Source organism: Tetrao urogallus (genome assembly GCF_951394365.1).
Source record: "Tetrao urogallus genome assembly, chromosome: 23".
Taxonomy (NCBI): Eukaryota; Metazoa; Chordata; class Aves; order Galliformes; family Phasianidae; genus Tetrao; species Tetrao urogallus.
Window position 1 is genome coordinate 1,615,357 of NC_136836.1, and position 26,925 is coordinate 1,642,281.

At 42.7% G+C, this 26,925-nt stretch overlaps 1 protein-coding gene across 3 annotated transcripts; it reads right to left on the bottom strand.

The window, feature by feature from the left end:
* Nucleotides 1–5: 5 nt before the first annotated feature.
* On the bottom strand, nt 6–26,925 carry EYA3 (EYA transcriptional coactivator and phosphatase 3; the record flags this gene model as incomplete). 3 transcript variants are annotated; one of them, XM_079546225.1, is made up of 17 exons in its annotated part: nt 6–86; nt 907–1,007; nt 1,280–1,401; nt 1,782–1,896; nt 2,993–3,153; nt 3,940–3,998; nt 5,113–5,202; nt 5,387–5,470; nt 6,721–6,860; nt 8,670–8,853; nt 10,260–10,342; nt 15,801–15,938; nt 20,540–20,682; nt 21,331–21,397; nt 22,810–22,889; nt 24,733–24,776; nt 26,893–26,925. In XM_079546225.1, the coding sequence occupies 17 exons, from the start codon at nt 26,923–26,925 to the stop codon at nt 6–8; spliced, it is 1,725 nt and encodes a 574-aa protein (XP_079402351.1). The 3 variants fall into 3 exon arrangements, with proteins under 3 accessions (XP_079402351.1, XP_079402350.1, XP_079402352.1); XM_079546224.1 differs by having other exon boundaries at nt 22,810–22,892; XM_079546226.1 differs by lacking the exon at nt 15,801–15,938.

Genomic DNA, 26,925 nt, shown 5'->3' on the forward strand with positions numbered 1-26,925 from the left:
GCTTCTTACAGGAAGTCTAACTCAAGGGCTTGGTGAAGGGACACAAGGTCTGCATGGTTTGTGATCCTCCAGAAAGGCATGTTGTGCTGCAATGAGAAGATAAGGTCAGTTTTATTGGGGTGACTTTACAGCTGGGTGGAAGCAGTCAAGGTACACCTGCAGAGCTGGGCAATACAGCATTTGTGACAGCACTGACAGAGGGCAGCACGTTCAGAAAGGATCTCAGCCACAGAGCACGGCAGTATCTGAAGGTTATCTTATCTGCACAGCTCTCTGTGACAGGCACTGACTGTCAGCTACTTCACACAGTCCCAATGGAAACCTCCACGCTGGGCTGCAAGGCGCTGCTCCGCAGAGCAAAGCCTTTCCAGGCCTGCGAGGGAATCCATGCGGACAACAGCTCTGACACGTGGCACAGTGTGAAGCCTGAGAGACGCTGTCCTGACAGCAATCTGTGCTCTTCAGCACCTTTAATTTCTAGTGGATAGCCCGTCCGAATCAGTCAAACTGGCAGTTCCTTCTTATCTGTGATTCAGACTTAATGGTCGATGCTGTGTATTGAGCTGACTGCTGGCAACACGTCCTGACTCCCTCAGTGCTTCTGAGAAATTGCTTTATCCATGCTATGATCAAGGCATGCCACACCACAATACTGTGTTACAGGGTCAGTTACACAGACTGCAAATATACCAGAACTGCAACTCCAAACAAGAGAAAAACAGAAAATTTAAAGCAGAGTCAAATAACTCCTGTGTTAAAATACTGACAGATCTTGCATTAAAGGCAAGGTGTTCCACTCACTGACCCTGGCCTGAAGAAGTAAGCCCTGTAAAGTGTCCTTGAAATAGAGACTGCTACTGTAGTTCCCTCTGATCAACCCACTGCCCCACATCCACAGAAACCCACCTGCTTAGCTGCAACCTCTTCATCACGCCCATCTCCAATTACCACATAGGTGACTTTCTTTCCAAATCGTGACACAATCCTCTCAAAACAGCTCTCTTTGCCTGCCAAAACACAATCCCACTGTAATGAGCTTTAGGCAGAAACAGCCTGAACAAGCCCTGCTGACACAAAAATACATTCTTGTCTTACTGGGATGGGGAGAATGCCCAGTTTAGTTTCTAAGACATGAAGCCATCACTATTAGCAATCATCAGCATCTCCTCAGTCACAAGTGCTGCTCCGCTGTAGAAATTGTGTTTCCTGTGTTAAAATCCTAGCTAATCCACAAAAAAAATCAGCACCTGAGTGCCAGCTATCCAGCACAGCCCCTTACCTATTTTGGTTGCACTATAAATATTTTCAATGGGAAACACCTCGCCCAATCCATACAGGAGAACTTTGGCAAGAGCTGGCACCAGTTGGGTGGTTGTGATCAGGATGTTCACACAGTTTTTTCTGAAAGAAAAAACAACAAAGAAAGCACTTTTAAAGTCCTAACAGCAGCCAGTAGTGCTGAAGGCCACTCTGGGCAGCTTGCTCAGCTTTCCAAAGGTGCCATCAACTTTGCTGCCCAGCCTCTCTGAGGCTCAGATTTTAATTTTGTTTGCTTATCTACTTCAAACAGATATTCTTCCACAGGAATGCAATTCTCTGAGCACAGTCTTACTCAAAGGACCTTCCTAACACAGGATGCTGTCACAGGAAGGTCTCAAAGGGTGCTCAACAGTGAAGTTTCTGTGACAAGCAGCACTACAATTACACGTTGGCACTACTGTAACTGGACTAAGTGAGAAGAATTGCTGAGAAAGGAACAGACATGTTTCCACTTTCCATACCTTGACTGTATGAGTAGCAGGGACTTTAATGCAGTTTCCAGCCAAGAATCTGTTAACACTTCTATATCAGTTCTTAGTCGCTGCAGAGCTTCCCTCTTCTGTGGGCTGAGAAGGCCTGGAAAGCAACACGAGTTCTCTCAGCTGAGTTGTTAAGTTTAAGAGAGCCACAGCTCAGTTAACACCTGCCTGTTCTGCCATAGCCAATATCATACTGAAGTCATCTCAAAGTTGAGACTGTAACAAGACAACAGGGGAAATCAGCTTCCAGTGACACCAGGGAGCCCTGTGCAGCTCTCAGGACACACACAATAAAATGCATTTCTCAAAACACAGAAGTAGGTGCTGTGTGATGCCACTGTGTATCCTTACATACATGAAAAAACTCCACATCTGGGTTTCCCACACATAAAATATGCAAAGTCTGCTCCCTACCAGAAATCAAGTAATTGTGGAGCACTGGAATGCAGGCTTATCACCTTCACAGCTGCAAGTAATAGCTGTGATCACCCATTTTTCAGAATGTCCAAGAGAAAGTTGTATCAAGTTTCTTTTACATAGGTTAAGGGTACCCAAACCTGAAACCCACCAGGCCAAGTCGCCTGGTTCTGCTCCATTTCTCAGGATGTCAGTGCCAAGATTCAAACTAAACAACTTTACTGACATTTGCTATGAAATACAGCCGTGGTTTGCATCTTTATTACTGCTTTGGCATTGGAAGGGAAGCACAAATAGAAATTTTTAAAGTGATTTTGTGACCAGACTTCACAACAGGAGTCGTCATGTCAGACCGTAAGCACAGCAGCCAAAAGGGTGAACGTGTAACTTGTTGACAATGGCACAGTAGATGGTTTTATGAGACATGTGAAAAGGCCTCCTAAGTGGAGTGATATAGAAGTCATTTAGGCCCATTCTGTGCAGAAATAGGCAGCCTTTCATTCAAAAGTAGCAGAGGGACACTGAGCCAGACCTTTCTATTAGATACAGGATTGACTGACCTCTATCTACTATATGGTAACTCGGTCACTGCACTGAAATGCTGCTCAGTTTTGAAAGATGCATCCTCTTAGATTCCACAGAGACCTGATCTCAGAATGGTTACTTTTCATATTCAAACATTTAGGAAAGCAAAAGCTACTGTATGGAACTGCCACCAAGAAAGACCAAGTGTGGTGTCACTAACTCTGCACACCCTGGTGCAGGGCAGCACTCACCTCCAACGTTTGTTTTGTATTTATCGTAGATCTCTCGTACCCTGCGGTAACGGAAGGCCAATTTCCTCATCCAGTCCACTCCACCTTGGACACCAACTGATGAACTGTGATTGGCATTGCTTCCTGAGCCACTGAAGCCATCCGTGGAGAAATTGTAGTTGCTGTTAAAGAAAAACTGATTTGTTATGTGTGCTACAGTGTCAGAATCCCTACAAACTTTCTGGCTGGGTTGGAAAAGCACCATGAAGAACTTTGCACAACCACCACTGCACCTCTGACAGAGACCAGCTGCTGTGGGCAGTGTGCACCAACACCCAGCTACACCTGCTGCCAGTCCTGAGCTGCTGTACTGAAATGCATTGATGCAACCCCTCTTGCTCACCCTCCAACACAAAACCTTCCTTTGCTCTTTGCTCTCCTTGATATCAACATTCATCCCACTAGACCTCTTGTTCTGCAGTGATAAATCTCAGCACAGTTTCTTTCTTCCTGACATACAGGCACTTCTCAGACCTTTCCATGAGTCAGTTCTGCTAATGCAACAGAACACTGATCCACTCTGCCTGAGTGTGTATATGATCAGCTCACACAAGGGTGCAAAACATAGGCAGACTCAAAGGCCAAAATCATCAAGTTTGGAGTGCTAGTTCCACTCATTTCACATGACTAAAAACATAGGTAATATTCAAGTTAGACAATATAATTCACATTGCAATTCCATAAGTCTTAACCTTTCGTAGGTCTTATCCTCCCCCCAAAAAACAACCAAGAGGAAAAACAACCACAGAAAACCACGCAGCCAATAAACACCATTTGCCAAATTTCAGCTCCTGCACAGTGCTGACCTCCATTCCTTAACCCCATCACAGTTTGGTCCCTTTCTGAAGCCCCACAAAATAAACCAGACTACATCAGTTCTACATTTCATGCATTCCTCAATACGCCACCTTAAATCCTGGCCGTTATCATCAGATGCCACATCTTCTATGTGTACCTGGTCACACTCCTGTTTGAGAGAGAAAATAAATCAAAAGCTGCTGTTGTAATCCAGAAAGATACCAAAATGTGCAGACTGGAAAAGAGAAAGAGATACAACAATCTCCTCACATTTGCCAACAGCAATAAACCAAGCCATACTGCCTCCATGAGCCCAGATACGGCTTCCATTAGCTTTGCCCTCCAGTACTCCCATTAGCTTTGTTTCACTTCCCACTGCCTACAGGCCCTTGTCAAGACTGGGATTTGATGGACCAGAAATGTCCAAAAAAAGGAATTTTCACAACATTTTGTGTTGTCAGCAAAGAAGAAAACTCAATGTTCACTAAACAAGTTGTACTGGAAGTTCACTGCCAGTCTGGAAATCTATTTCTAACCACTCAATTCCAGACTACAGTATAATTTCACACCTCCCCATATAGCTCACAGTACTCTCTTCACCACTACCTAATAATACATCATAGCATAGGATACAGCCAGGATTAAAGCAAAGATTTATATTCAACTTCTGTGAAAGTGGTGCAGAACAAAGAGATGTATTTTATTTGGTAAAGACTGGTGTGTGTGAAAGAGAATGGAAGCAGAACAGAAGTCCCTTGAGAAGAAGAGGAATGGGAGAGCAGCAGAGAAAGGCTGTGGGAATAGAGGGGAAGACATCAGTGTGGACAGCCACCTATTGCATGGAAGCACACCTTCACAGCTGTTACACAACCAGCGTGACCTACTGGTATGCTGGCTGAGACTGCAAATTGCATTCTGCCTCTGCGTTAGACAAAGCCCCAAGTACTGCCATATGGGTCACTTCTTTCTCCACATCTCCATTTCAAAGCAGGAACAGTGAAAGCAAAATGCTTCCTGGTTCAGAATGAAACTGTAACACAAAGCAGGCATCGCTCTTGATGCTTTAGGCACAAGTAGAACCCATGAGAGCCAGCAAAGCCCACGACACAAAAGTGTTCAGGATGCCCCTGTCTCAGACAAAAAGAATACCCCTTTGATTTGGCCATGCTTAGAACCTGTTCAGTTTTGGCAGATTATTACATTTCAGTACTGACTTGATGAGAAGCACATCTGCCCTCACCAACTCTGCAGTGTTCTGTGTCACAAAAACATTTGCTGTGTACCTCCAAGTCATTGAAAAACAGGTGAGTATCGGCTACTTCAAAAATCATCTCCTCCATTGAGAGACCTGAGCCAATTACCAGAGTTGGATCCTGGCAAAACAGAAGGAAATAATGTCAATTCTTTTCCGCCCCCCCAAATTGGCAACAAGTCAGAAGTATCACTTTATGCACTTAAAACAAAATAACATTTTTCTATTAATTTTACAGAAATTGACATTTACTTCTGCTTTACTAATAACAGATTATTTTTCTTCCACATAAGAGACAGTATTACCTTGCCATATTTTTGAGCATAAGACCCTGTGAGAAGTGAATGGAAAATTATGATGGTCTCATCCAGGTCCCAGAGAAACACTCGCTGTGTAGAGAGTAAAAGCAAGTTAGAGCTGAGATATTCTAAGTATGGTCCTACAATAAAGCAAGCTTTAGGGTTCCTTTTGTGGTTAGCTGAAGATATGAACAACAGTGTTCATCCCACAGGCTAAATGAGTTATTAAACTTTTTCAGTTTAGTATGATGGAGTTTACACACCGAAACAGTGCAACCAAACACACAGGTAAGACTTCTGATCAAACCTCTCTAAGCTTCTCTTGCTTCTATAGTTACAAAAGGAAAAAAAAAAACAACAAACCCAAACTGATAATGAACTTTAAAGCATTGCCAGTGTAGAAATTTACTGCCTGTGATGTAGAGAGCACCAGGTAAATGACCTTTGTTAAGATAAATAATGAGGACTGGCTGTCACGACGAACAGTTTCAGTACAGATGGGCTCTGATAAACTTGAGAAGTTAAGCCAAGAGGAACTACAAGACATTCACTAATTGCAGATTCTTCATACGTGGTAGAGTAACCCCTCACAAAGGTCCAAGATGCAAAGTGCTGGATGGCACAGTGGACACCAGGTGCAACATGACTTGCAGCACACTCTACCTGCAGATAAGATGAACTGCAAGCTGATGGAGGGAAGGTAATTCCACTCTGTTTGTCCAGCTGAGCAGCCAGCCAAGGGCTGCTAACACAGTCACCAGCTTAGAGGAGTGCTGAGGGAGTTGTGATGGTTTAAAGACAAAGCAAGAGTGACTTGCTAACTGCCCACAGCTATGTGAAAGGGGAACTGCCAAGATGACGGAAACAAATTCTCCTCTGTAGTGCTGGATGGAAAATTACAATGGAAAAAAAAGGAGGAGGCAAATTGCAGCATGGGAGATTCTGGTTGGAGAAAGAAAATCTTCTGCAGGTGGGTGTGGTGGGACACATTATTAGGGAGGTGCACGATCTCCAACCTAAGAGATTCTCAACACTCGGCTGAACAGAGCCAGTCACCCTGTTCTGGTGATGGGGACAGCCTCGCTCCAAGCAGCAGACTGCCTGAGAGACACCCAGATGTCTGCTCCATTGAAACCACTGTGATTCCAAGACATGCTTAAGTGAAACTTGTCAAGAGCCACTGAAAAATTAATCTAGGGCAATTCTCCAATAGCAAGAGTTACAAGGATTTCCTAGATTATCCCCTTTCATTTCCAAACATACAGAAGGAAAGAAAGAGAGGAGAATATTTAACACCACACCATTCTACAACTCTGCCTGTAGAAAACATCCCCACTTACCTCCAGTTCACTGTCTTGTGAAGAAGAGGTGTCTGCTTTCCTTTTCCCTCTGTTCTTACCAGGGATATTTTTTCTCGCCTGCTCATCTAACTCTTTACTTGCTGTTGCTCTTGACAATGAGGGACTTGTGGATGCATCTCCTGCAGAAAAAAAAATCAAATAGCACTCATCCTCTGTTTTATTATTCAATAGCTTATTTTAATACTTTTTGATACCATATCAGAAACTCTTAGTCTGGAATGAAACTACAAAGGAAAGTATTGAGTAATGTCCCTCCATCCTAGATTTCCCAGGTTTGTCAAATGCCTTTTCTGTGTGGAGCAATCCTATATGAGACATGCTGTTCTCACCTCTGCTGCCACTACTCCCTCCTGTTCCACCACAATACAGTGAAACAGCCCAGGTACAGTTATCTACACTATGTGCATCACACACAAACCCACAGAATGCCAACTATAACTCAAAATGCTTACACTACAGCTACACTGCCATGCCCCCACAGATCAATCAATCACAGGAATGTACTTGGTGCTGGAGACAAAGACTTGGCCAAGCAGCACGGCCATTACTGAAGTATGAATAAACTACAGAGCCTATTCTGCAACTGTAAGAACTCCTGCCACAGAGAAAGGACTCTAAGATAAATAACTATGTGTTTTAATGTGCAGAGTACTATGATCACAGTGGGAGGTACCCTCTGAATCCTTTACTAACAGTTCAATGAGAAGATTTACTATCCCAGGTGTCTGACTAGTTCAGAAATAGGACTAGAACTCTATCAGGAATGCAGAAAGGCACAGGATCATCCATGTCTTCACCCAGAGTCACCAGACCAGTTTCTGACCACTGACAAGACAATCTGAAAAGAGTTTGAAATCAGCCTGGGTCTCGAGCATGAAGTAATTCATGAAAATTGAGCAATTCTTATGAAAATTCATGTGGAATGGTCAACTCAAAAGTGCTCCTGAACCTAGAAAATGTCGCTGAGAATGTTAATGACCATTCCCTGGTCAGTGCCTTGAAATAAGAGGTCACAATCAAATAAAAATAAATTCAGGAGAGTAGGTCTCCTGTTGTTCACCCCAAATAGAGGACAAATACCTCTTGAAAAAGGCAAAACACTTGGAGAACAATGCCTCTTGATTTCCAACATCACAGTGTGCTGTTTGCCACCACCTTCTAGAGCATTCCATAAACAAAAGAGCAGTTTTAAACACTGGCAAGATCAGGACCACTGATGTGTATGCTTTGCTCACTGGCAGCCAACTATCCTTGATTTCCATCATGCCATGAATTTGAGGACTTGGGAGTGATCAGGTACTACTGATGGACTCTGGGAGGATGGAGAAGGCATCTCTGAATAGTCAGGATCTACCACTAGAAAGGAGAGAGAATTAAGAAAGGCATGCTCAGTGTGCAAAGGGACACATCACCAAGGAGTGCACAGGATGTAATTGTGTTTGTAGAAACTGAAAGCAAAGTGTGAAACCCACACAATAAGTCTGGTAAAATTCCTGTAGTTCCGTGGCGTGGGCAGTTACATTGGAAGGAGCACTTCTTGGCAGCAGCTGTCTTTCTGGCATCCACTGACAGAGCATATCTAGACACTGAGCCCTGACACATGACAGGAGGCAACACACCCATGGAGCTGCTGTCAGCCCTTCTGCCAGTCACCCTTGGAATGCCCTCTCTCTACAGCACTCTGAGCACATGGTTTGTGTCTCCTGAATCACAGCAGTGTCAGACTTCCAATACACAAGTCTGGCCATTCCACCATACAGACTGCCCACGAGTGAGGCAAGCGTGACAATGGAAAGCAAGCATCCTGTCCAGGTCAGAACACAAAGGTGCTGCATTTACATTCCGGAATCAAGTTTTCTCCACGTCTGTATACTGCATTGTTTATAACAGATATCTTACAGCCACCCCGTTAAAGATGCAACTGTTACCAGAGGAATGTCTCTGCACTGTCCGTGTAGGCACCATGGCGTTTGCTTTGTCAGATGGATACGTAGCTGTTGCTAATGCAGAACTCTCCGCGTTGCTGTCTGCTGGTGTTATGACTCCAAAGCCAGAACTTGGGTAACACGTCTGGTACTGACTCTGGCCAAGGATTGTGTACGTAGGATATTCCTATGAGAGGAAAGATCAGTTACTATAGGATACTCCTTTCAGACAGCGTTATCTATGATGACTTTTATACTAAGTGATGTTTGTCAAAGAGAAACGTCAGCAAGAGCACAGGCTGACTTCATGTTATTTCCTTCTGAACACGTAGGAAATCCCCCAAAAGGATTGAGAGATACAACTTCCCAATGGCTACACAGCAGGTAGGTTCTGCTCACAGAAGGCCAGAAAACACAGGGCCCTTCCTCTGCCTCCAGTTTCTTCAAAAATAGATGTATGTGAATGATGTGACAGTTACAGGGGAGCACCAAGTCCACTCTGTCTGTCTTCTAGAATTGGTTGCTTTGTCTTGTGATTTACTTGCTGATACGAGATGTAATGACAGTGACAGAGATCAGCCTTGGCACTGGGTCAGCATACAACTCGATCCAAAAGAGGTTTGTGTGCCTTTATTCATGTCCTTACATCAGGAAGCAATGTGGTCAATGAAATCAGTCAGGGCACCTGAACTCAAGCTATACCTGAGGATTTTCATTTCTGCTACTGATGTTAACAAAACAGCCACCTCCAAAAGCCATGCCACTCTCCTCTGGCACACGGTGCATTCCCAGTTCCCTGAAGGAACATTCTGGATTTGTGAACTTACATCAGTCTGCATCACCACCCAGGAAAGCCTTTTCCTTAAAGTTCCAAGCAAATTCCTGATAATGAAAGAACCCTAAAAAGTAGCACTGTAAGCATGCAAGTGTTTTGCTTCAACCCTTGGATTTCCCACAGCTCTTATATCCTCAGTCTGCAAAGCTGAAGGGTTCATTCATCACACCCAAATATTCAGGATGCCAGTTAACTGCTGACTGGATGGAGAACACAGTGCTACCTCTTACAGCAGGTCATGGTGTAAGAGGGAAGGGCTCTGTGTCAGCTTCACAGCTTCTTAATTTTGTTTGACTTTAAGTATCAGAATGTTTATCCCGCTCACTTTTTTGCTTATTTGTGCACAATCTATTTTCCTTCTCTTGCTGTGGGAGACCAAAGGCATTCAAAAGATGTCCAAACATAATCCTCCCTTAGTTTGGTTCTAATAATTGTTCTTTTGCTTCTTCTCCAGTGTCTCTCATGGAGGATCTCAGTGCTGTGCTTAAGGTTCCCACACAAACAGCACATAAGGGAACAGCTACAACAGCTCAAGTAAATTAGCTGCAAAGGCCAGAGGGATCAACAGTGTGGTCGAAGATGCAGCAAAGGTAGTTTTGCTGACTTTGAGTTACAAACAGAAGCCTGCAACTTTAATACTCACTGCATTTCATTTAAAGCAATGCAAATATTTTGCCTTCTTATGTTCGTTTCGAATAACGTGTTAAACAGAAGTGAACAAGATGCTGCACATAAATATAACAAGGAGGAAATTTTACCTGTGAGATGCTGGCTACTGCTGATGTGGAAATATTGACAACAGTTGAGGATGTAGAGACTGGACTGGCATTGGTAGTTGATGCTGTAAAATTAAGAATTACTGCATATATACATGTTTCTGATGGCATGAGAGACAAGACCGATTCCAGGTGTAAAAATAAGTTCTTACAAGGCCTATATGCATGTAATTGTGCTTCTAGCAGACAAAAAAGTGTTGGGGTGTATCTAGAGACCAGCCGTATTTCCACTGGGCTTAGAGAGGAGGAGAGCTGACACACAGTGATCTTTAAAAATGTATGCAGTATTTCAGAAATTTTATCCAAAGCTTCAAAAAAGAAAACATTTTCTTTCCATGCCTGCTGTGCAACTGGAGTTCAATTCAGCTTCATACCTTTCTTACAAGTTTTAAGACGACAAAAATCACATCCTGATATTTAACTACTAGCAATTAGAAATGAATCAGAGTAGACCATGGATATGGATGTATTTAAATCAGTCCTGGTAACAGTGACGTTTCTGCTTCCTCTGGAATTAGTACAGTTGGCTTAATTAGATCAAAACAACAGGGAATTAGAAAAAATATTTCAAATACTATAAAAAGAATGCTTCCTACTAGAAATAAAAACCCCACGCCCTATGGCACTACATCTAGTTTTTGGAAGAGAGTTCCTGAAAGAAACTGTTATGTAAGACAAATTGTTAGAGACATCTAGTTGTTAGTTGAATAGTCTTCGTGTCAATGCAGTCAGCCCTTCTAAAACACAGAGAGGCAGCCAGAGCACCTTCTGGGAACAAGAGTCACTTAGCACATTTTATGGTTTTACAGCTATAGGGCCACACCATTAAACATTACTCCACACAGGGCTTCAGTAACCTCAAATTAGTGGAAAGAAATCCTGAAATCAGCACGAACAAAGCCAGCATGTACTAAATCAAGGGTCACCAAGGAATATCTTGTGCTAAACCTTCTTTCTCTGCACACAAACAAAACCAACAACAGTCAGACATTTAGGAAAAGGCTTGCAGAAATCCACAGTATCACCTACTGTATTATCACTAAAAGAAAAGCTTTTCTGCAAATCACATCCATGCAGAATTCAACCCAAGACTGAAGTATTTGAGGTCCTGAAGGCTTCAGACTTTCCATCCTAAGGAAGCTGCAAAGGGATGAAGACCCCACCACAAACTCTTTATCAAGAGTTTCCTACATTGCAAACCCAGGTGAACAGCTGGTGAACAGCTCCAGGAAAGAGGAACAGACCCACGGCTCAAAAAAGATGAAAAACAAAAGCAATGTATCTTAAAAGAGGTGCAGCAATAAAAAGTATGAGAGGTGGGAAACGTGGAGAGGTCTTTCTGCAGAAGCATAAATGAAGGCAAGTAATGAAGGCCTTGGGAATCCCATCAAAGATAGGAGCAACAGTGTTCAAAAAAACAAGAGGAAGAAAGTTTTGGAGGGTGAACATTTAGAAAAAGGGAGAAAGGCTGCACTGAACAGCAATAATGGCAATGAAAACACTCAAGTGCAAACATGAGTTTGCACTCATATGCAGCAATGTTTGCAAACATATGCAGCTATCAGAAGCAGCAGTGGATACCCCTCATAAGCAGCTGCTGAAGAGCAGGGGACAGTTTCCAAACTGTATGTGATACCGAAACAGTGAGAACCTGAAAAAAACCGAGGGCGCTGTGAAGAGCAGCCCTCCAGAAAAGCTCCTCCCCAACACAGAGTGAAGCTCCCAGGAAGCCGGAGGAGATGAACTGCTGAGAAGCCAGAATCATTCTACAGCTTCTCATCCGTAGTGCTCTGAAGAGGCTGCTTAGCCACTGGGATGGATAGTGCAAGGTATCACAGAAAAGAGCTTCCAAGAGCTGTAACTGCTAAAACACAGCCTCCCCACAATCAACTTTGTTGTTTACCTTACAAACTCTGGTCTCATTCCAAGATTTCTTCTTGAATTATCCCTTATCTATACAAAACAACAGATAAGTTCTTTACAAACAGCTCTCACTGCCCTGATCACACCCTTTATTCTGCACTGTGGGTCTGCCCCTTTACCTGCAAATGGGCCAAAACCACACAAAGATGTTTGACGCGGCTGTGCCACAAGAACTATTCATGACCATTTCACAACCTCAGTTTTCACAGACCTGCGAGCACCTGTGCCTTGAAGCTGCCACGTCTCTTTCTCTTCTCTCTTCTCTTTTTCTCCCCAACTTGCTGGGAAGGTAAATGGTGATTAATGCATTTTACATTTCACTTGGCTGCTTTGCTCACATGGGAAGAAGAGGCTGGGCAAGCAGGAGCCACGTCACTTCCAGCACTTCATGGAGCCTCTGCCACTGCCACCACTGCCACAGCTTGCACAGTTGCTACCAAAAGCAACATTCTTAGCCACTAAATGCACCTGACACATCACCAGGGTTTAAAAATCATGTAAACCCAATTAAGAGTTAGTCTGCAGACTACACCATACTGATCACACACCGCAAAACGTTTCTGCTGGGCCAGCAGCACCATACAGCAGTGTATCACCCTACTGCCTTGTTTGGAGAGAAACAATTAAGAGCCTACCAGCAAATCAACTTCAGCTCCTGCTCTCCAGCACAGATCGGGTGTTTTTTCATAATTCTAAAGAGCAGACTGAAGAGAAATTCTCCATGTTACATAACATGAGGCTGCTATGTCACATCCTTACAGGAGAACAGCTCAAGTATTTCAACACCCTGACCAGGGCTCCCTGCTGCCTCATTTATTCCCTACCTGTTTTCTGTGGTCCATCAGCTGGCAAACTCATTCAGATTCACCTCATGCAGAACTGTTTTTGACAAACTCCTCTTTGTGATTAAGACCAATGCTATAAAACATTACAATTTATTCTGCCCAAAGGAGAGCTGTATTTAAAGGATGGTCGTATTTCATAGAATCAGACTGGCTTGGGTCGGAAGGGGCATCAAAGATGATGCAGCCCCAAATCCTGCTGTGGGCTGGCTGTCAACAGCCAGATCAAGCTCTAGATCAGGCTCCCCAGGACCCATCCATGGCCCTGAGCACCTCCAGGGATGAAGCACCCATCTGGGCAACAGTGTCAGCATCTCACAGCCCTGATATTTAACCTAAATCCCCCCTCTTTTAGTTGAAAACCATTCCGGCTTGTCCTATCACTATTAGACCATGTAAAAAGTCACTCTCCTCCTGTTCAGAAGCTCTTTTCAAGAGCCCCCTCTTCTCCAGGCTGAACATGCCCAGCTTCCTCAGCCTTTCTCCATAGCAGAGTAGCTCCTGCCCTCTGAGTATTCTTATGCTCTCCTCCAGACCCTCTCCAACAGATCCACATCTTTCTTGTGCAGGAGGCCCCAGACCTGGATGCAACATTCCAGCCAGATGGGGCCTCATGAGGGCAGAGCAGAGGGTAAATCCCCCCTGCCTGCTGCCACCCCTCTGCTGACTCAGCTCAGGGTGCTGTTGACCTTCCAGGCTGCAAGCACACACTGCTGGCTCATGTCCAGCTGTTCCCCACCACAACCCTCAAGTCCTTCTCCTAAGGGCTGCTCTCAATGAGCTCTTCTACCAGTCAGTACTTACATCTGGGATTGCCCAGACCCAAGTGCAGCACCTTGCACTTGACCTTGTTGAACCTCATTAGGTTTACAAAGATCCACCTTTCAAGCTTGGTCAGGTCCCTTTGGATGACATCCTTTCTTTTTTCTTATCAACTGCACCACTCAACTTGGTGTCATCTGTTGTATTTCTAATCTTGAACCACAAATTTGAAAAGTCTGTTAAGAATAAGCATTACACTGGGCTATCTACTGTTGCAATGAGTCAAGGTTGAGCAAGTACAACAACATTCTATATGTCTTTTCTATTTGCAAAATCCATGCTAAAACCTCTTTATTACTTAACTACTCTCCTCTACTCATTACACCACATCTGGATGCGACATTCAGTTTGGGGCCTCAAACAGATGACAAATGTTGATAAACTTGAGCAGGTCTGGCACAGAGCCACCAAAATGGTGAGGGAGCTGAAGCACACACCCTGCAAGAGAAGGCTGTACAGCAGAGTCAAGCTTGAAACCCCATAAAGTCAGATAAACTGAACCAAATTCATACTGTATTCATTAAGATCTATGTTAGGGGAACCTTTAAGCCTAGCAGAGCTTGTTAGCTGCAGCTGTAAGCTTCAGTATTATTCTTTGCATCATATGGCTTCTCCTATACCCACTCTTTAGTTTCTTGATGTTACCGTGCTGTTTTGCTTCACTGTTGACCCAAACTTTCCAGAACTGATCATTTCATTCTCTGTTGGTAGCCCACAGTCTGCATGTTCATTAAGCTCCTCCAGAGCCAGAACAGTGCTATATGGAAAAGGAATAACATCATCTTCACTGGGGGGAAAACTGAAGGAACAAATAACTCTACTTCTGGGAAATCATCCTCAGGCAAGGTGTTGGTGCTGCAGAGATGGTTTCAGTGGGGTCTGATATCAGCCTGCCACATAGAAAATAAGTTACCAAGAAGAAAGTCAGGTTGTTTATGCAAGTGTACAGCAGCAGAAGAGAAATGGTCACAACATAAAGGGAGAGATGCCCTGACCTGCCAGAGGTAATAATTTCACCATCATCATAGTCACTCGAGGAGATTTCATCACCATATTTTGGAGATCTGTGAAACCCAAATGGAGAAACCCAAAAGCCCTGAGCAACCTGCTCTGAATTCCATGCCAGCTGTTCCTCAAGCAGGAGGATGAACCAAAGATCCCCGAAGTCTCAGAATTACACACCTGAAGTCACAAGGATTAAGAATCCTTGAACTGCTTTCTAAACATCACAGAGACGAATTTTCATAATTCATCATCCATGCACAAGTGGCAAAAATTCAAGTCTAAAACAAATAGCTATTTGCATGTATTTGCCACAAGCAACAGAATATCATTACTCAGCTAAATAGCCTATCTACATCTAAAAACTGCTTTGGAAGCTGGTGAAATTCAGCACGTGGCTTCTTAGATATGACACTTCTGGCACTGGGAGTTATCTGTAGGCCAGTTCTGTAATTACAAATTCACTTCCTAGCAGATCTACCAAGCTGGAGGCCTGACACAGCAACACAAGCAATGTATCTGTGGGGGGGTGTAAGCTGTGTGTGTGTGTATCGTACATGAGCCCTCTACTTCCAGACATAACAACAACAAAATCCAGTCTCCGTCAGTATATTTACTGACTTCAAGCTAAAATCTACCAACAAAGAGCTGCAAGAACATTCCCAGTAAACACATGCAAAAGAACACAACATTTAGTCTCCTTTCCCCATTCCATTTGCTCTTCACCCTGTGAAGTCCATCAGCATGGCACCAACAAGCCAGCCTGGTGCATACAGAGGTACACAGCAAATACAAAACCAAACAAGCACACACAAATAGAAAAGAGACAAAGCATAAAGAAGCATGCACAAACCAAGAACAAACGTGCAAGCCTCTCTATTTGTGGTACTCAATCAGGTGGAGAGAGATGCAGATAAAAACCATGCCAAGTTACCTTCAACGGAATAAGAATAATGTGCTGGGCTGGGCTGGCTTGTGGTTAACCCTGTAGTGCAGGTAAGAACACTGTGCTGACTTGTAGATGGAGTCTGAATTAAACCACTTTCAGGTTTCATACCTGGCCACAGTGCACCTAAATCAGATAAATTGGACCAGTTATAAATAAACATGCTGGGACCAAACAGCACGCTGCTACCTCAGAGTAAGACTTTTGCTTGTGACAAAAGCAAGGAACAAATCACACATGAAAATGTTTACTTTCTGCAATAAAAAGTCCTGATTGTCAAGCAGCACATGGATTAGGGCTGCTGACAAAACTTGCTGAAAAAAGAAAATTAAAAACACCAACAAGACCAACCTCCAAAGCTATCAAATAAAAATCCATTAGTGTAACAGTAAGGCTCACTGCCATGTAGGTAGGAAGGAACTGCTGATCCCTGAGCAGCCAGCATGTAGCAAAGCTGGGGTTGGAATTTACTGATGTCAACACTTGTACTCCTTTACTAAGTTTGGGGTCAAATACTTAAAAACAAGCTAAAAGTCAGTCCTTTTCATAGGCTGAACATGAGGAAAAATAGAGCTCAAAGGAAAAAAAGACCACAGAGTTTCCTCTAGACCTTCTGTCATTCTAGAATCATTCATGCCCGTTCATGGCAATACTGACCAAAGGACATGCAGCAGTGTCATTTTTAATTCCTATGCATGAGGCACACACAGGCACTGTGGTTTCAGTTCAGGTGCTACATTAAGGTCCATTCTGCTATGCTGGAAGCAATGACAACAGTGCCTGACCTCAGGAACTCACCAAGGCCTGATTCTTCTGGGCTCCCCAGGTTTGTTTTCTTAAAAGCTGTTTCTGAACTCAAATTTCATTTATTTCCTTTGTTTGTTGCAATTGTAAGTATTGGAGTCTAAAAGCTGACTGCTAAAGACTGAAGATGCTACAGCTCTTCCACCCTCCTGGACAAAGATCTGCTTATGGGAAGCAGGAAAAACTCCCTTTGAAATGAGATACTCCATTTTCAAGAAGGGGTAGAAGAGAATTACATTCAGTCTTTTAACAGCAGACTGACAGAAGGGTGCTGAGAACCATCATTTAATCACATTTATGACTCAAATTATCAACTCAGAGTTTGTAATACAGCCAGCAGTTAAAGTTGCTGCAATCCCCAGTGCAAGAAATTTAACCAGCTGGGGTTAATCAATACCTAGTTAAAGGCACTTCTTTCTGACCTGCAGTAAAAAAGCAGGAATTAGTTGGGAAGATCTACTTAGAAAGGAGGAGGAATGCACAAAGCTGAGGGACAAAGGCCACCTGGAGCTAGAAACAATGTTCAGGGCCAGCAGAAAGATGACCTTCCATCTAAAAACCTATTCAACCTTGGGAGGGGTGTAAAAAAATTAAACAGGCACCTGTGAATCATATGAAGTCACTCATCTGTATGGTCTTTCAGGGTTTTGATTCCTGTTCATTATGGTTTTAAATCTTGAAAGCCATGATAATTAGCAAATAATAGTGAAAGAATGATTTAAGGAAGATTGCAGACATACTGCAGAAACTGCAGGGCAAATATATGGGAAACAGATCTAAGGAGAGCAAAAGGTGTGGTATTTTTAAGTAGCTTTTGGAGAAGACAGTAACCAACAGTTCCTTACAGTGCAAGATCAGTGGAAAGCAGCAGAGAACACCAAAATCAGTCAGTCACAGAGCATACCAACGTGCCCACCCACTGTGATAGAGAAACACAAACAACACTGGAACGCTGCAGGACAATTATCACACAAGGAGTGTAAAGGCAGATCAGATAAACGTGTCAGAGGTGCCCACAGGGTTGGCTGTAGGTGCAGCAGCTAACTCAGGCATCTTCCAACCCCAGCCTTCCACAGCTGCCTTGCTCAGCGAGGCACACCTGGCCCTGGTGATGCACGTCCTTCCCTGCTGTTCTGCAGCAGCACAGCTTCCAGGATGACACGGAGGATAAGGGAGCACAAAACCCCCCCACATCAGATGGCAGCACTGCAGCCGAGGCAGAGGAATGTCACAGAACACGTGTATGGAGACAGAAAGGCCCCACAGGACAGATCACCACCTGTATGTTCTGCTCGAGTCCATGTAAACCATCACATCTACAGTGCTTCTAACCCAACTAAAAGCCACAAGGCTTGTTATGTCATCACTCCTGTTTTAATATTTGTTTTCACAACTATGTTCTATACATAACAGTGCACTAAGTGCCAGAAAAAATATTACAGCACAAGGAAAAGTGTCAAATAGGCATCCTGTTCATATTTATATATATAGGCCATCTCTTCTCTGAAAAGCAGCACCCTGAACCGAGTGTTTGACAGCTGGCTTGAATTTCATACATAAAACACTTCTGCTTTGCTCCTAATCCATGATGTCTTCTTTTTGGCATAGAATAAAACCCTCAATAAGAAGAGATGCAAACCTTGGGTTTGCTGGTAAAATATCTAATCAATCTAGTCAATCCAGTCAAGTTCTCACATTGTCAAAGAAATACTGGGAGTAGAAACATAATTAGACTTTCCTTAGCACTGCACATGGTTAGCCCTGCACCATCCACCCAGTCTGTCCATCTTCCCAGTATGATGACACAGGTACTACTCCAGTATGATTTCCATTACTGGAAATGTGCCTTCTAGCACTTCTGTAACACTTGAATTTAGACTAAAAACTCAGGTACTTAATAATAGTCCACAAAATCCTTACCAAAACATTTCAGTAAGTGAATTGATTGCATTTCAGAAGAAGTTTAATGGACAAAAGTTGCTATGAAGTCAACAGAAAATGCTTATCTCTTGCCTAGGTCTCCAGAAGATACTCTGAATGCAACAGTAGAAATTAATAAACACCTAATTACAGAGAAAAAAAAAAAGGTGAAAAAAAAAAAAAGTCACAGTAACCAACATCCACCACCAACAAAACATCACAGAACCCAAATGAAAAACCCTAAAATACAAAATACAAAACTCAGAGAAAAGTCTAAAATACCCTTATAAAACATCTTGACCTAAAACTTCAAATGAACGTTTCCAATATTTCCCACTGGAAACCAACAACCACTGCCAAGTGCCTTCAAATGAACCTTCAAAGCAGCCACGGTGCACTGCCCACAGCAAACCACCAATAAACACCAACCTGGGGAAGGAAATGAAACTACCAGCCACTGTTTAGATGCACTAAAGAGACTGAAAGTGGGGTGCAGGCAGCAGGTATGAAACGTGCTTTCCAATGCCTGCTATGGGCTGGGTCAGGCACGCTGTCAGCAGCAGAGCATCTGGCACCACCCAACACTACCATGGCACAAACAAGACAAGGAGGGTTTAGAAACAGAGCAGACCACCTGTCCTAGCTACCCTGCAGGTTACACCCTGCCAAGTTTCTTTCTGATGGCATTCAAGCAGTTAGAATAATGTATTAATACAGCACAAATTTGATTTGGGAGATATTGTGCAAGTAAACCCTTGCAGTCCCATCATTCTATTCCTAAGGATGCCCTCAAGCACAAACAGAAAAACCACCTTTCTGATAATAAAATGAGAAAGAAAAGGAGGAAAAAAGGTGCATGCATCAGTTCTACATGTTGACCACACTTGAAAAGGTAACAATTTGTGCTAAATCACATAGTAATGTAACTTATGTCTAATAAGAATGAGGCCAGTTGCATCTGTTTTTCCACATCATCTTCCAAAAATAACACAACAAATTAATTGCTTTGTAATATATATATATACATATATATGGTTCTGTTATATGTAAAATTAATTGCTCTGTCAGTGCCTAACCAGCCATACCTGCTTAGGACACAAAGGCATTTAGTTCTCCAATGAAGGAAAACTCATCCTTTTACAGTCTGATATCCTAAGATTTTAGCACTGAAGACAATTTGGCATGAGGCTCTGTTAATTTAGCTACGAAACATGACTACAAATCCCCAAGACAAACATTTCATGGCTATCTCATAGCTGACAATCCACTGTGTTACCTGCATAGAAGGTGATGTGCTGTCCTCTCTCACAATAAAGCAGGCACTGAGGGGCAAAACCACCTGTGCTACCATACGTACCAAGGAAGCACATGGTGAACAGCTCAAACCTTGTCATCAAGCTTTGGATTTTCAGTTACAACAGGACTCTTACCCTGCAAGCTTTTACAAAAGCTGCCATGGCTAATAGAGGGCTCAACTATCAGAGCAGCTTAAGCAAACTCACAGGCTGAGAAAACTCGGTGACATTTTTGCATGAAATCTGCATTTGGTGAAACGTGAGGTAACAGAAGTCTTAATCTTAGCCAACAAAAAGGAAAAGAAAAATATATTCAAGAAAAGATGCTCTAGTATGGGGCCTTCTGTGATCTGCACAAACAGAGCCATGCCATAACTGGAGAAAATGATGGCCCTAAACTAAGAAGCATTCAGCAAGCTGCGTGGCTACATTCAAATTACTGTCCAGAAAAGCAATTTTGTTAAATAAAAAACAAAAAAGGTCTTACAAGATGAAGTTTCATCTAGAGATGACTCACATTAAACCACAGCTATTGCCATTGACACACACCTTTCCATCGCTCCACACAGATCTACAATTTAAGCTGGGTTGTGCTCTCCTCTATGTGCTTCTCTCCAACACACCTGGTTAATCTTCCTATTTGCTTTTTAATGAGACGTAAGAAAGTAACTGCAGGCACTGAGAAATCTTTGCAAATGTATTTCTTACCAAAAGGAGGTAGTCCATAGGTTTGGGTGGTCTGGGGGTAGATGGTGTAGGGCTGAGATTGCTGTAGTGCTTGGTACTGAGTCTGACCAGGGTAAGGGCTCATTGTTTCGGATACAGGTACAGAAAGGATATGTGCATATGGCCTGATTAAAAGAGGGAAGAAAAATTACAAACAAACAAACCAACATAACTTTTCACATACGCAGTTTTCAGCCTCCCAAGCCAGAAGATGCATTATTAAATTGCTTTAGAAAGAAGAAACAATCCTCAATTACTGGGACTGCGAGGGCAGGGAGCGGGGCCAAAGGAACTCCATGTTCCAACAGGCACGAGCAGTTAGTTTCACCTATGGTGCCTTACAGCAGCAAATCCTAAAGCTAGCAGTGATATAAAGAATACAGTGGTGTCAGAACTAATGGAACAGACTATACAAAAACAAACACAGGAGATTTAGGCCTCCTGTACCATGCAATGAGAAAACATTTTATGATGCTCAAATACAGTGATTGGTAACATCTTACACTCCTTTTATACGCTTGCTTATCTCTCAAATGCTATTCAACAAGATCACTCCATTGTTAATTAATTGAAGAGGTCTATTTATTCCTGGAATCATTAGATAATGGCCACTGAAGCTGAAGGATGACTTCCATTAGGCTCAGTGTGCACAGCAGTGAGTGCCTGCTGCATAGCAGATAGGGGAGTATGGTCAGAGTAATTAAATACATAGTGATATGGAAAGATGACTTCAGAAAGGAGCTACTGAATTTTGTAACAGTTGTTCAACTTACTTTGCAGAATACATCTGTGAGGTATAATCATTTGATGACCTTGGGATATAGTCAGTGCATGTCATAACTGGAAAAAGAAAGTTTATATGATTACACAGATTTCTAAAACCAACAACTAACGTCAGTTAATTACCTGCACACTCACATGATTTTCACCAACACAAGAAGGCTTTTTAGTGCCTTGGATACCTGTCTTAAAGTAAATTCTCAAAACCCACAGCATTAAACCACACCAAAAACGTTCTTGCCAATTCACTGCATATAATGCAATGCTTCCATTTTTCTGTTCGAATAAATCCACAGCAATCACACTCTAGAACGGATAAGAGAGTCACTCAGGCTGCACAACCTGAGTTCAAACTCATCTCAGATACCTCATGAGATAGATCCCAATACAGCACTGGGGTGCTTGAGTTGGTACGACTTAACCCAGCAGCCACTGCAGCATCCAGAATTCAGATGAGCAGACCTGATAAACACTGAGCTGTCCATCAGACCAGGAAAGTGAGAATATGTAGGGCCTCCAGCACAGAACCTGGCACCATACAGGCCCTTGTGGCATGTCAGCCCATAAAATACTATGGTGCAGTGATCTCCAAGCTAAACAGTAAGTCTGACAGTAAGTCTGCAGAGTACATGAGTTCAACAGTTCTGACCCACAAGCACCATAGCCAAATTCTTAGCAAACACAGCTGTGCTGCTTATGGATCCATGTAACTTACATAATTTGCAAATGGCTTAGCCAGATAGGCAGCAGATTTGCAGGCTAAAATTCCTGGTAACTTCTTCAACTGCATTGCAGCACACTGATTAAAATAGCAAATATGCAATCAGTTAGCAATGCAAAGTTGTATGGTATATATTTTTAATCAGGTTGAACTGATTTACAGTTATAAGTAACTGTAGACAGTCAGAAATATTCTGCACAGGACTCTTACTTCCATAATAACCTCCAGCCCTGCTTTTCCAGTGAGAACAGATTCCACCTCCCTCTTACTACGCAATATTTTTAATTTTCTGCCTCAGTTCCCTCCCAAAGTACTTTGTAAGTAATTTCTGCAAACATTATATATAGTTCAGTCTAAAATTAAACATACAGTGTATTATTAGAAAAGACCCAACCAGCTGTGTAGAGATGATGATAAAACTGAAATCTTTCTAACAGGCATCATTATTAATTCAACCCTTCCCCAAAGGAAAATAACAGACAGGTAATACACAGCAGTAACCAACTGCAAGTTTGGGGACAGTAATGGAAAAGTAAATAGGAAATGGTGTTTGCTTACCATCACACATGCAGGCGTGTGGTGCTTTGTAAGCACCACAGCAAACCTTCACCTTACAACTGATAGCATGGACAAATTATAAAGAGGAGATGAAGTCTGCACTTCAGTGATGAAACACAAAAGTGATGAGATCAGCAGCAGAAATGAAGAGAGCAGACACACTGGGAGCAGAAGGATTCTGAAAGATACTTACTCTCAGTTGACATGGAAAGGTTTGAACCAAGGCTTGAAGATTCAGGTTTCTGATCGCTGACTTCGGTGTTGCTCACATGACTGCTAGAACAAACAAACCTAAACATCAGCACTGTGAACCTCTGCATTAACATCCTTTGTTATCTTAACCCCCACTTCAGCCTTCTGCACTGAGAGAAACTGACTTTTAACAAAAACTAGCTCTGCACACTTTGATATGTCACACAGAGAACCTAAGAGAGAGATCTGCAGCTCTGATCAGACATGAAACTGCCATTCAGCATGTTAACTCACCAGCCCATCTCTCCATATGAAGCTGCAGCCCAGCAGCAGACCTAGCAGCTTGGCACTGCCATCTGCAGTGTGAAGCACAAATTTCTTTCCTCCCACCTGGACACGGCCTCCTACTTCTCTGCAGCACCTCAGACACCCACCAGGCTCTTCCATGGAAGTTTAATTTGCTGAATGAGCAGAAAAAATTGTGGGGGTGCTTTTGCTTCATTCACCCACCCCAGGGATGTGACCTCCGCCTGCCCTGCTCCTTGCAGGCAGCTTTCAGGTGAAACCCTGGGGCCAGCAAGGCAGTGCTGGGCAGAGTGTGGGGATGGAAGAGCTGAGCAGTGAGTGCTGTGGATTTGGTCTCATGCATGTCGTTTTCCTTCCTATGGCTGGGGAAAAGGAATGAAGTTTGCTCAAAATGCATGAACTGGTGTTTCTCCCCTCTGAAAACATTCATAACCAGACTCTGTGAAAACCTTTTTTCAATGCTAGTAGCTGAACAGACTTCATTAGAACATTTTGAGTTTTGCAATTAAAAAACCTCACATTTCAGTAAAGACTCAGAGCATTCATCTACTGCACTTCTTGTGGGATAAAAGTCCTGTGATTCCGTGACACAGTTAACCTGTGGCTGTCAAATTCCGTACAGCTTGCAAATAGGCTGAGAGCTGTACAGCTACTTCTACTTATCACTTGTTGTGGAAAATGTGACAGCAGATAAAATTCCTGGTTATACTCTATCAGCCCTTGTTTCTTCTAGCTTTCTCAGTGTTACTCCTCAACCACACACCTGTGCTTTGGTACAAATTCATCCCAAGCACTCTTGTTCTCCATCACTTACCACCTACGAGAGCAGAGGCGCCCCTAGGCTGGGCTCCTCTCGCCTTACGCTGGCTGGAAATGCAGCTTCCAGCAGTTTCTAACATTCAGGTGGTGAATTTCACACTGCTCACTGCTTCTTGTCAAAGCATTCCCTTCATCATTCTTTGTTTAATAATCATGTAACTACTGATGTAATTCAGGGCTTCCATTACCATGTCCACTGTTGCATGAATGGCACGCTGTGCTTACTCCTCACTCACACTGAGATGTCAGAGGATCCAAAAAGAAATCTTTATATTTAGTTTTTGCTATTACTCACAAGACAAGAATAAATCCAAATACAGACATCCTCTCTACATGAAATCGCAGTGATTAGCTCCTAAACCAAACACACATCAGACAGCCTCTACTGAGCACAACTAGGACAACACAGCAGCTTTAAACAAAAGCAGCTATCAGACTGAGAGCTCTCTACTTCTCAAAACAGTCACCTGCATAGTTTATCTGAGAATCATAGCAGAGAGATTACTAAAATATTCTGAGTCTCATCAGAATGCACGTTACGTGCAGAACGTGACAGCCTTGTAAGATTCTGAGGAAAAAGCTGATGCTTGATGATGTAATCAAAACTTTACTTTTTATAATGGCTTAATACCAAAGGGTTGCTTAATTTGTTTTTTTTATAGCCAACACAAATCTGGGTTTTATTTGCCCCATCTCTCTGACAAATACAGCAATACGCAGGCTGCTAAAACGGGAGCTTATAATGACATGAGAGCAGCAGTAATTGCTCCACACTAAGATAAAATTCAAAGTGACATACCTTAAGCTTTGCTCTCGGGATTCCTGCATCTTGGCTTTTTTCACCTGCAAAGACAGAAATGTTCAGAGGCACAACTAAAAGAGCCGTCCTTGGCAGAATCCACACACACCTCCAGCAGCACATCACCAGTGGTTACTATAGAGTTTGCACGAGTGCTGAAAAGAAAGCCTGGCATTGAACTGCACAGCTAACCAGTGTAACCATGGGCTCTTCAACTCAAAACAAGTCTTAATTAGAAAAAATGTTTGAAAGGGGAAAGGAAAGAAAGGGGAAAGGGTGGAAAACAGCTTCTGAGCCTCAGGTCAGAAGCGCAGTTGTACTTTTATAGTCAGGATCAAAGCAGAAGCACCATTTTCTTCATGCTGTCATGGCAGCAGTTGCTCTGTGACAGAATTCCACACTCAGACTCATTCACAGACAAATTTCTGAGTGAAAAGCACACCCACCAACCAAGCAGATGATGAGCTGCTGAAGCAAACACGACCAAAGCAATGGCAGCAGTGTTGCCTGCAGCAATGCTGTGAAGAGAGGACTGTACACCAGTCAGGAATGTGGAGTTTAACTGCCATCCCTGTGGTAATTTGAGTTGGGAAAAACCTACAGTCCAAACACCTGACAGCCATTTGTCCTCTGTCCTTTTGGCAATGCTGGGTCTCCCTGGGGCCCTTCCCACCTCTGGGTTCTCCCCATCATTTGCCCCATATGAGAACTCATTCCAAACAGAAATCAACTCTGTGGGTGTCTGCAATGCATGTAATACAAGTTCACCAGCTCTTACAAAAAGACTTTTGTCATTTTCTGGCAATCAGGATTAAATTAAGTATTGCATCAAATGAGAGATTACTACAAGAGATCACTTCTAAAAGATAAATAATAGCACTTTTAAAACTTTTTTGTCATACAAAAGGTCACTTTTGGTCACTTTTCTCCGAACTTTCCTTTGCTCTCTTACTTCCCATGTCTGTTTCAATACACTGAGTCTTACACATACTTTTCCATTTTAAACTGAGATCTGGAAGGGGAAAAAACATCCGAAAACAAGGACAAAAGGCTCACCTGTTTAGCATCCCTGCAGCAGTATGTGCACTAAATGGAGGGAGTAAATTGCATTTAACTCCAAGTCTGATGACTTCCCTACAGGCTCCCTTCCACACTCAGTCATCAACAGTTTGCAAGGACCATTATTGGGAAAAGAAAAATCATTTGAGAAAGAAAGCAAGTTTGTGCAGTATCAACTCTGGGTTTCAAAGCTGAAAAGATGATACCACATCATACAGCTGTGATCAGTACAGACTCAAATTCTGTCTCAGAATGACTGAGCAGCAAAAGGTACCTACCTGAAATTAGCAAGGAAACCTTCAGCAGACAAAGTGTCTGCTTAAGGGCAATGCTCTCATGTGCCAAAAGCAAGCTGTGCTCCATCTCTTATACTCCAAATAATAAAGGTTTATAAAGACAATTTTGGTTATGTAAAGACGTAATAACAGATATTTCCTTTTTTAATTTAAGTTTAAATCCTGCAGACATTTAGACTTCAAATTGTAAGTTGCTGCTGATTAGCCTCACGTTTTGTGCACAGACACAGACAGGAATAATTTGCATGTTGTGTCAAGCAGTGTAACTTTAATAATTTACCTTCACGTCATACCACAGTAACAACCATCCCAAACAAAACTTATCGGATGTTATAAAATCAGCATTTTTTAATGTGGACAGCGTTGCAAATATCTAATAACTCCAGATAGCAATTCCTATCTTAAGATACACCTCCCTACGTCAGTGCCCTGTTCAATTAAGGACTTTAAATACTGTTCTCCAGCAGTAGATACGATGGCACGCTTAGGGTCGTGGAACCTTTCCAAGACCTTAAGCACAAGAAGTATTACAGACTATTTACGTGGTAACAGCCAGCACGTGGATTCTGTCATTAAAACAGTGATTTTGAATTTCTTCTAGGATTATAAATGGTCTGGCTTTCTCAGCAAAACAGATAATTTTACATAGAAACACTACAGAGTTTAGGCACACATTCCTTTTATTACTGTTTTACTAACAGACAGCCTTACTGTCCATTATTAAATAAAATAACTGCATACTGAATTTGTGAGATCACTGATTGCTTTTACATGCTCATCTTCAGTATGATTTAAATGTACTTACTGGTTGCTCGGGTAAATCTTGTGGCTCTTCCAT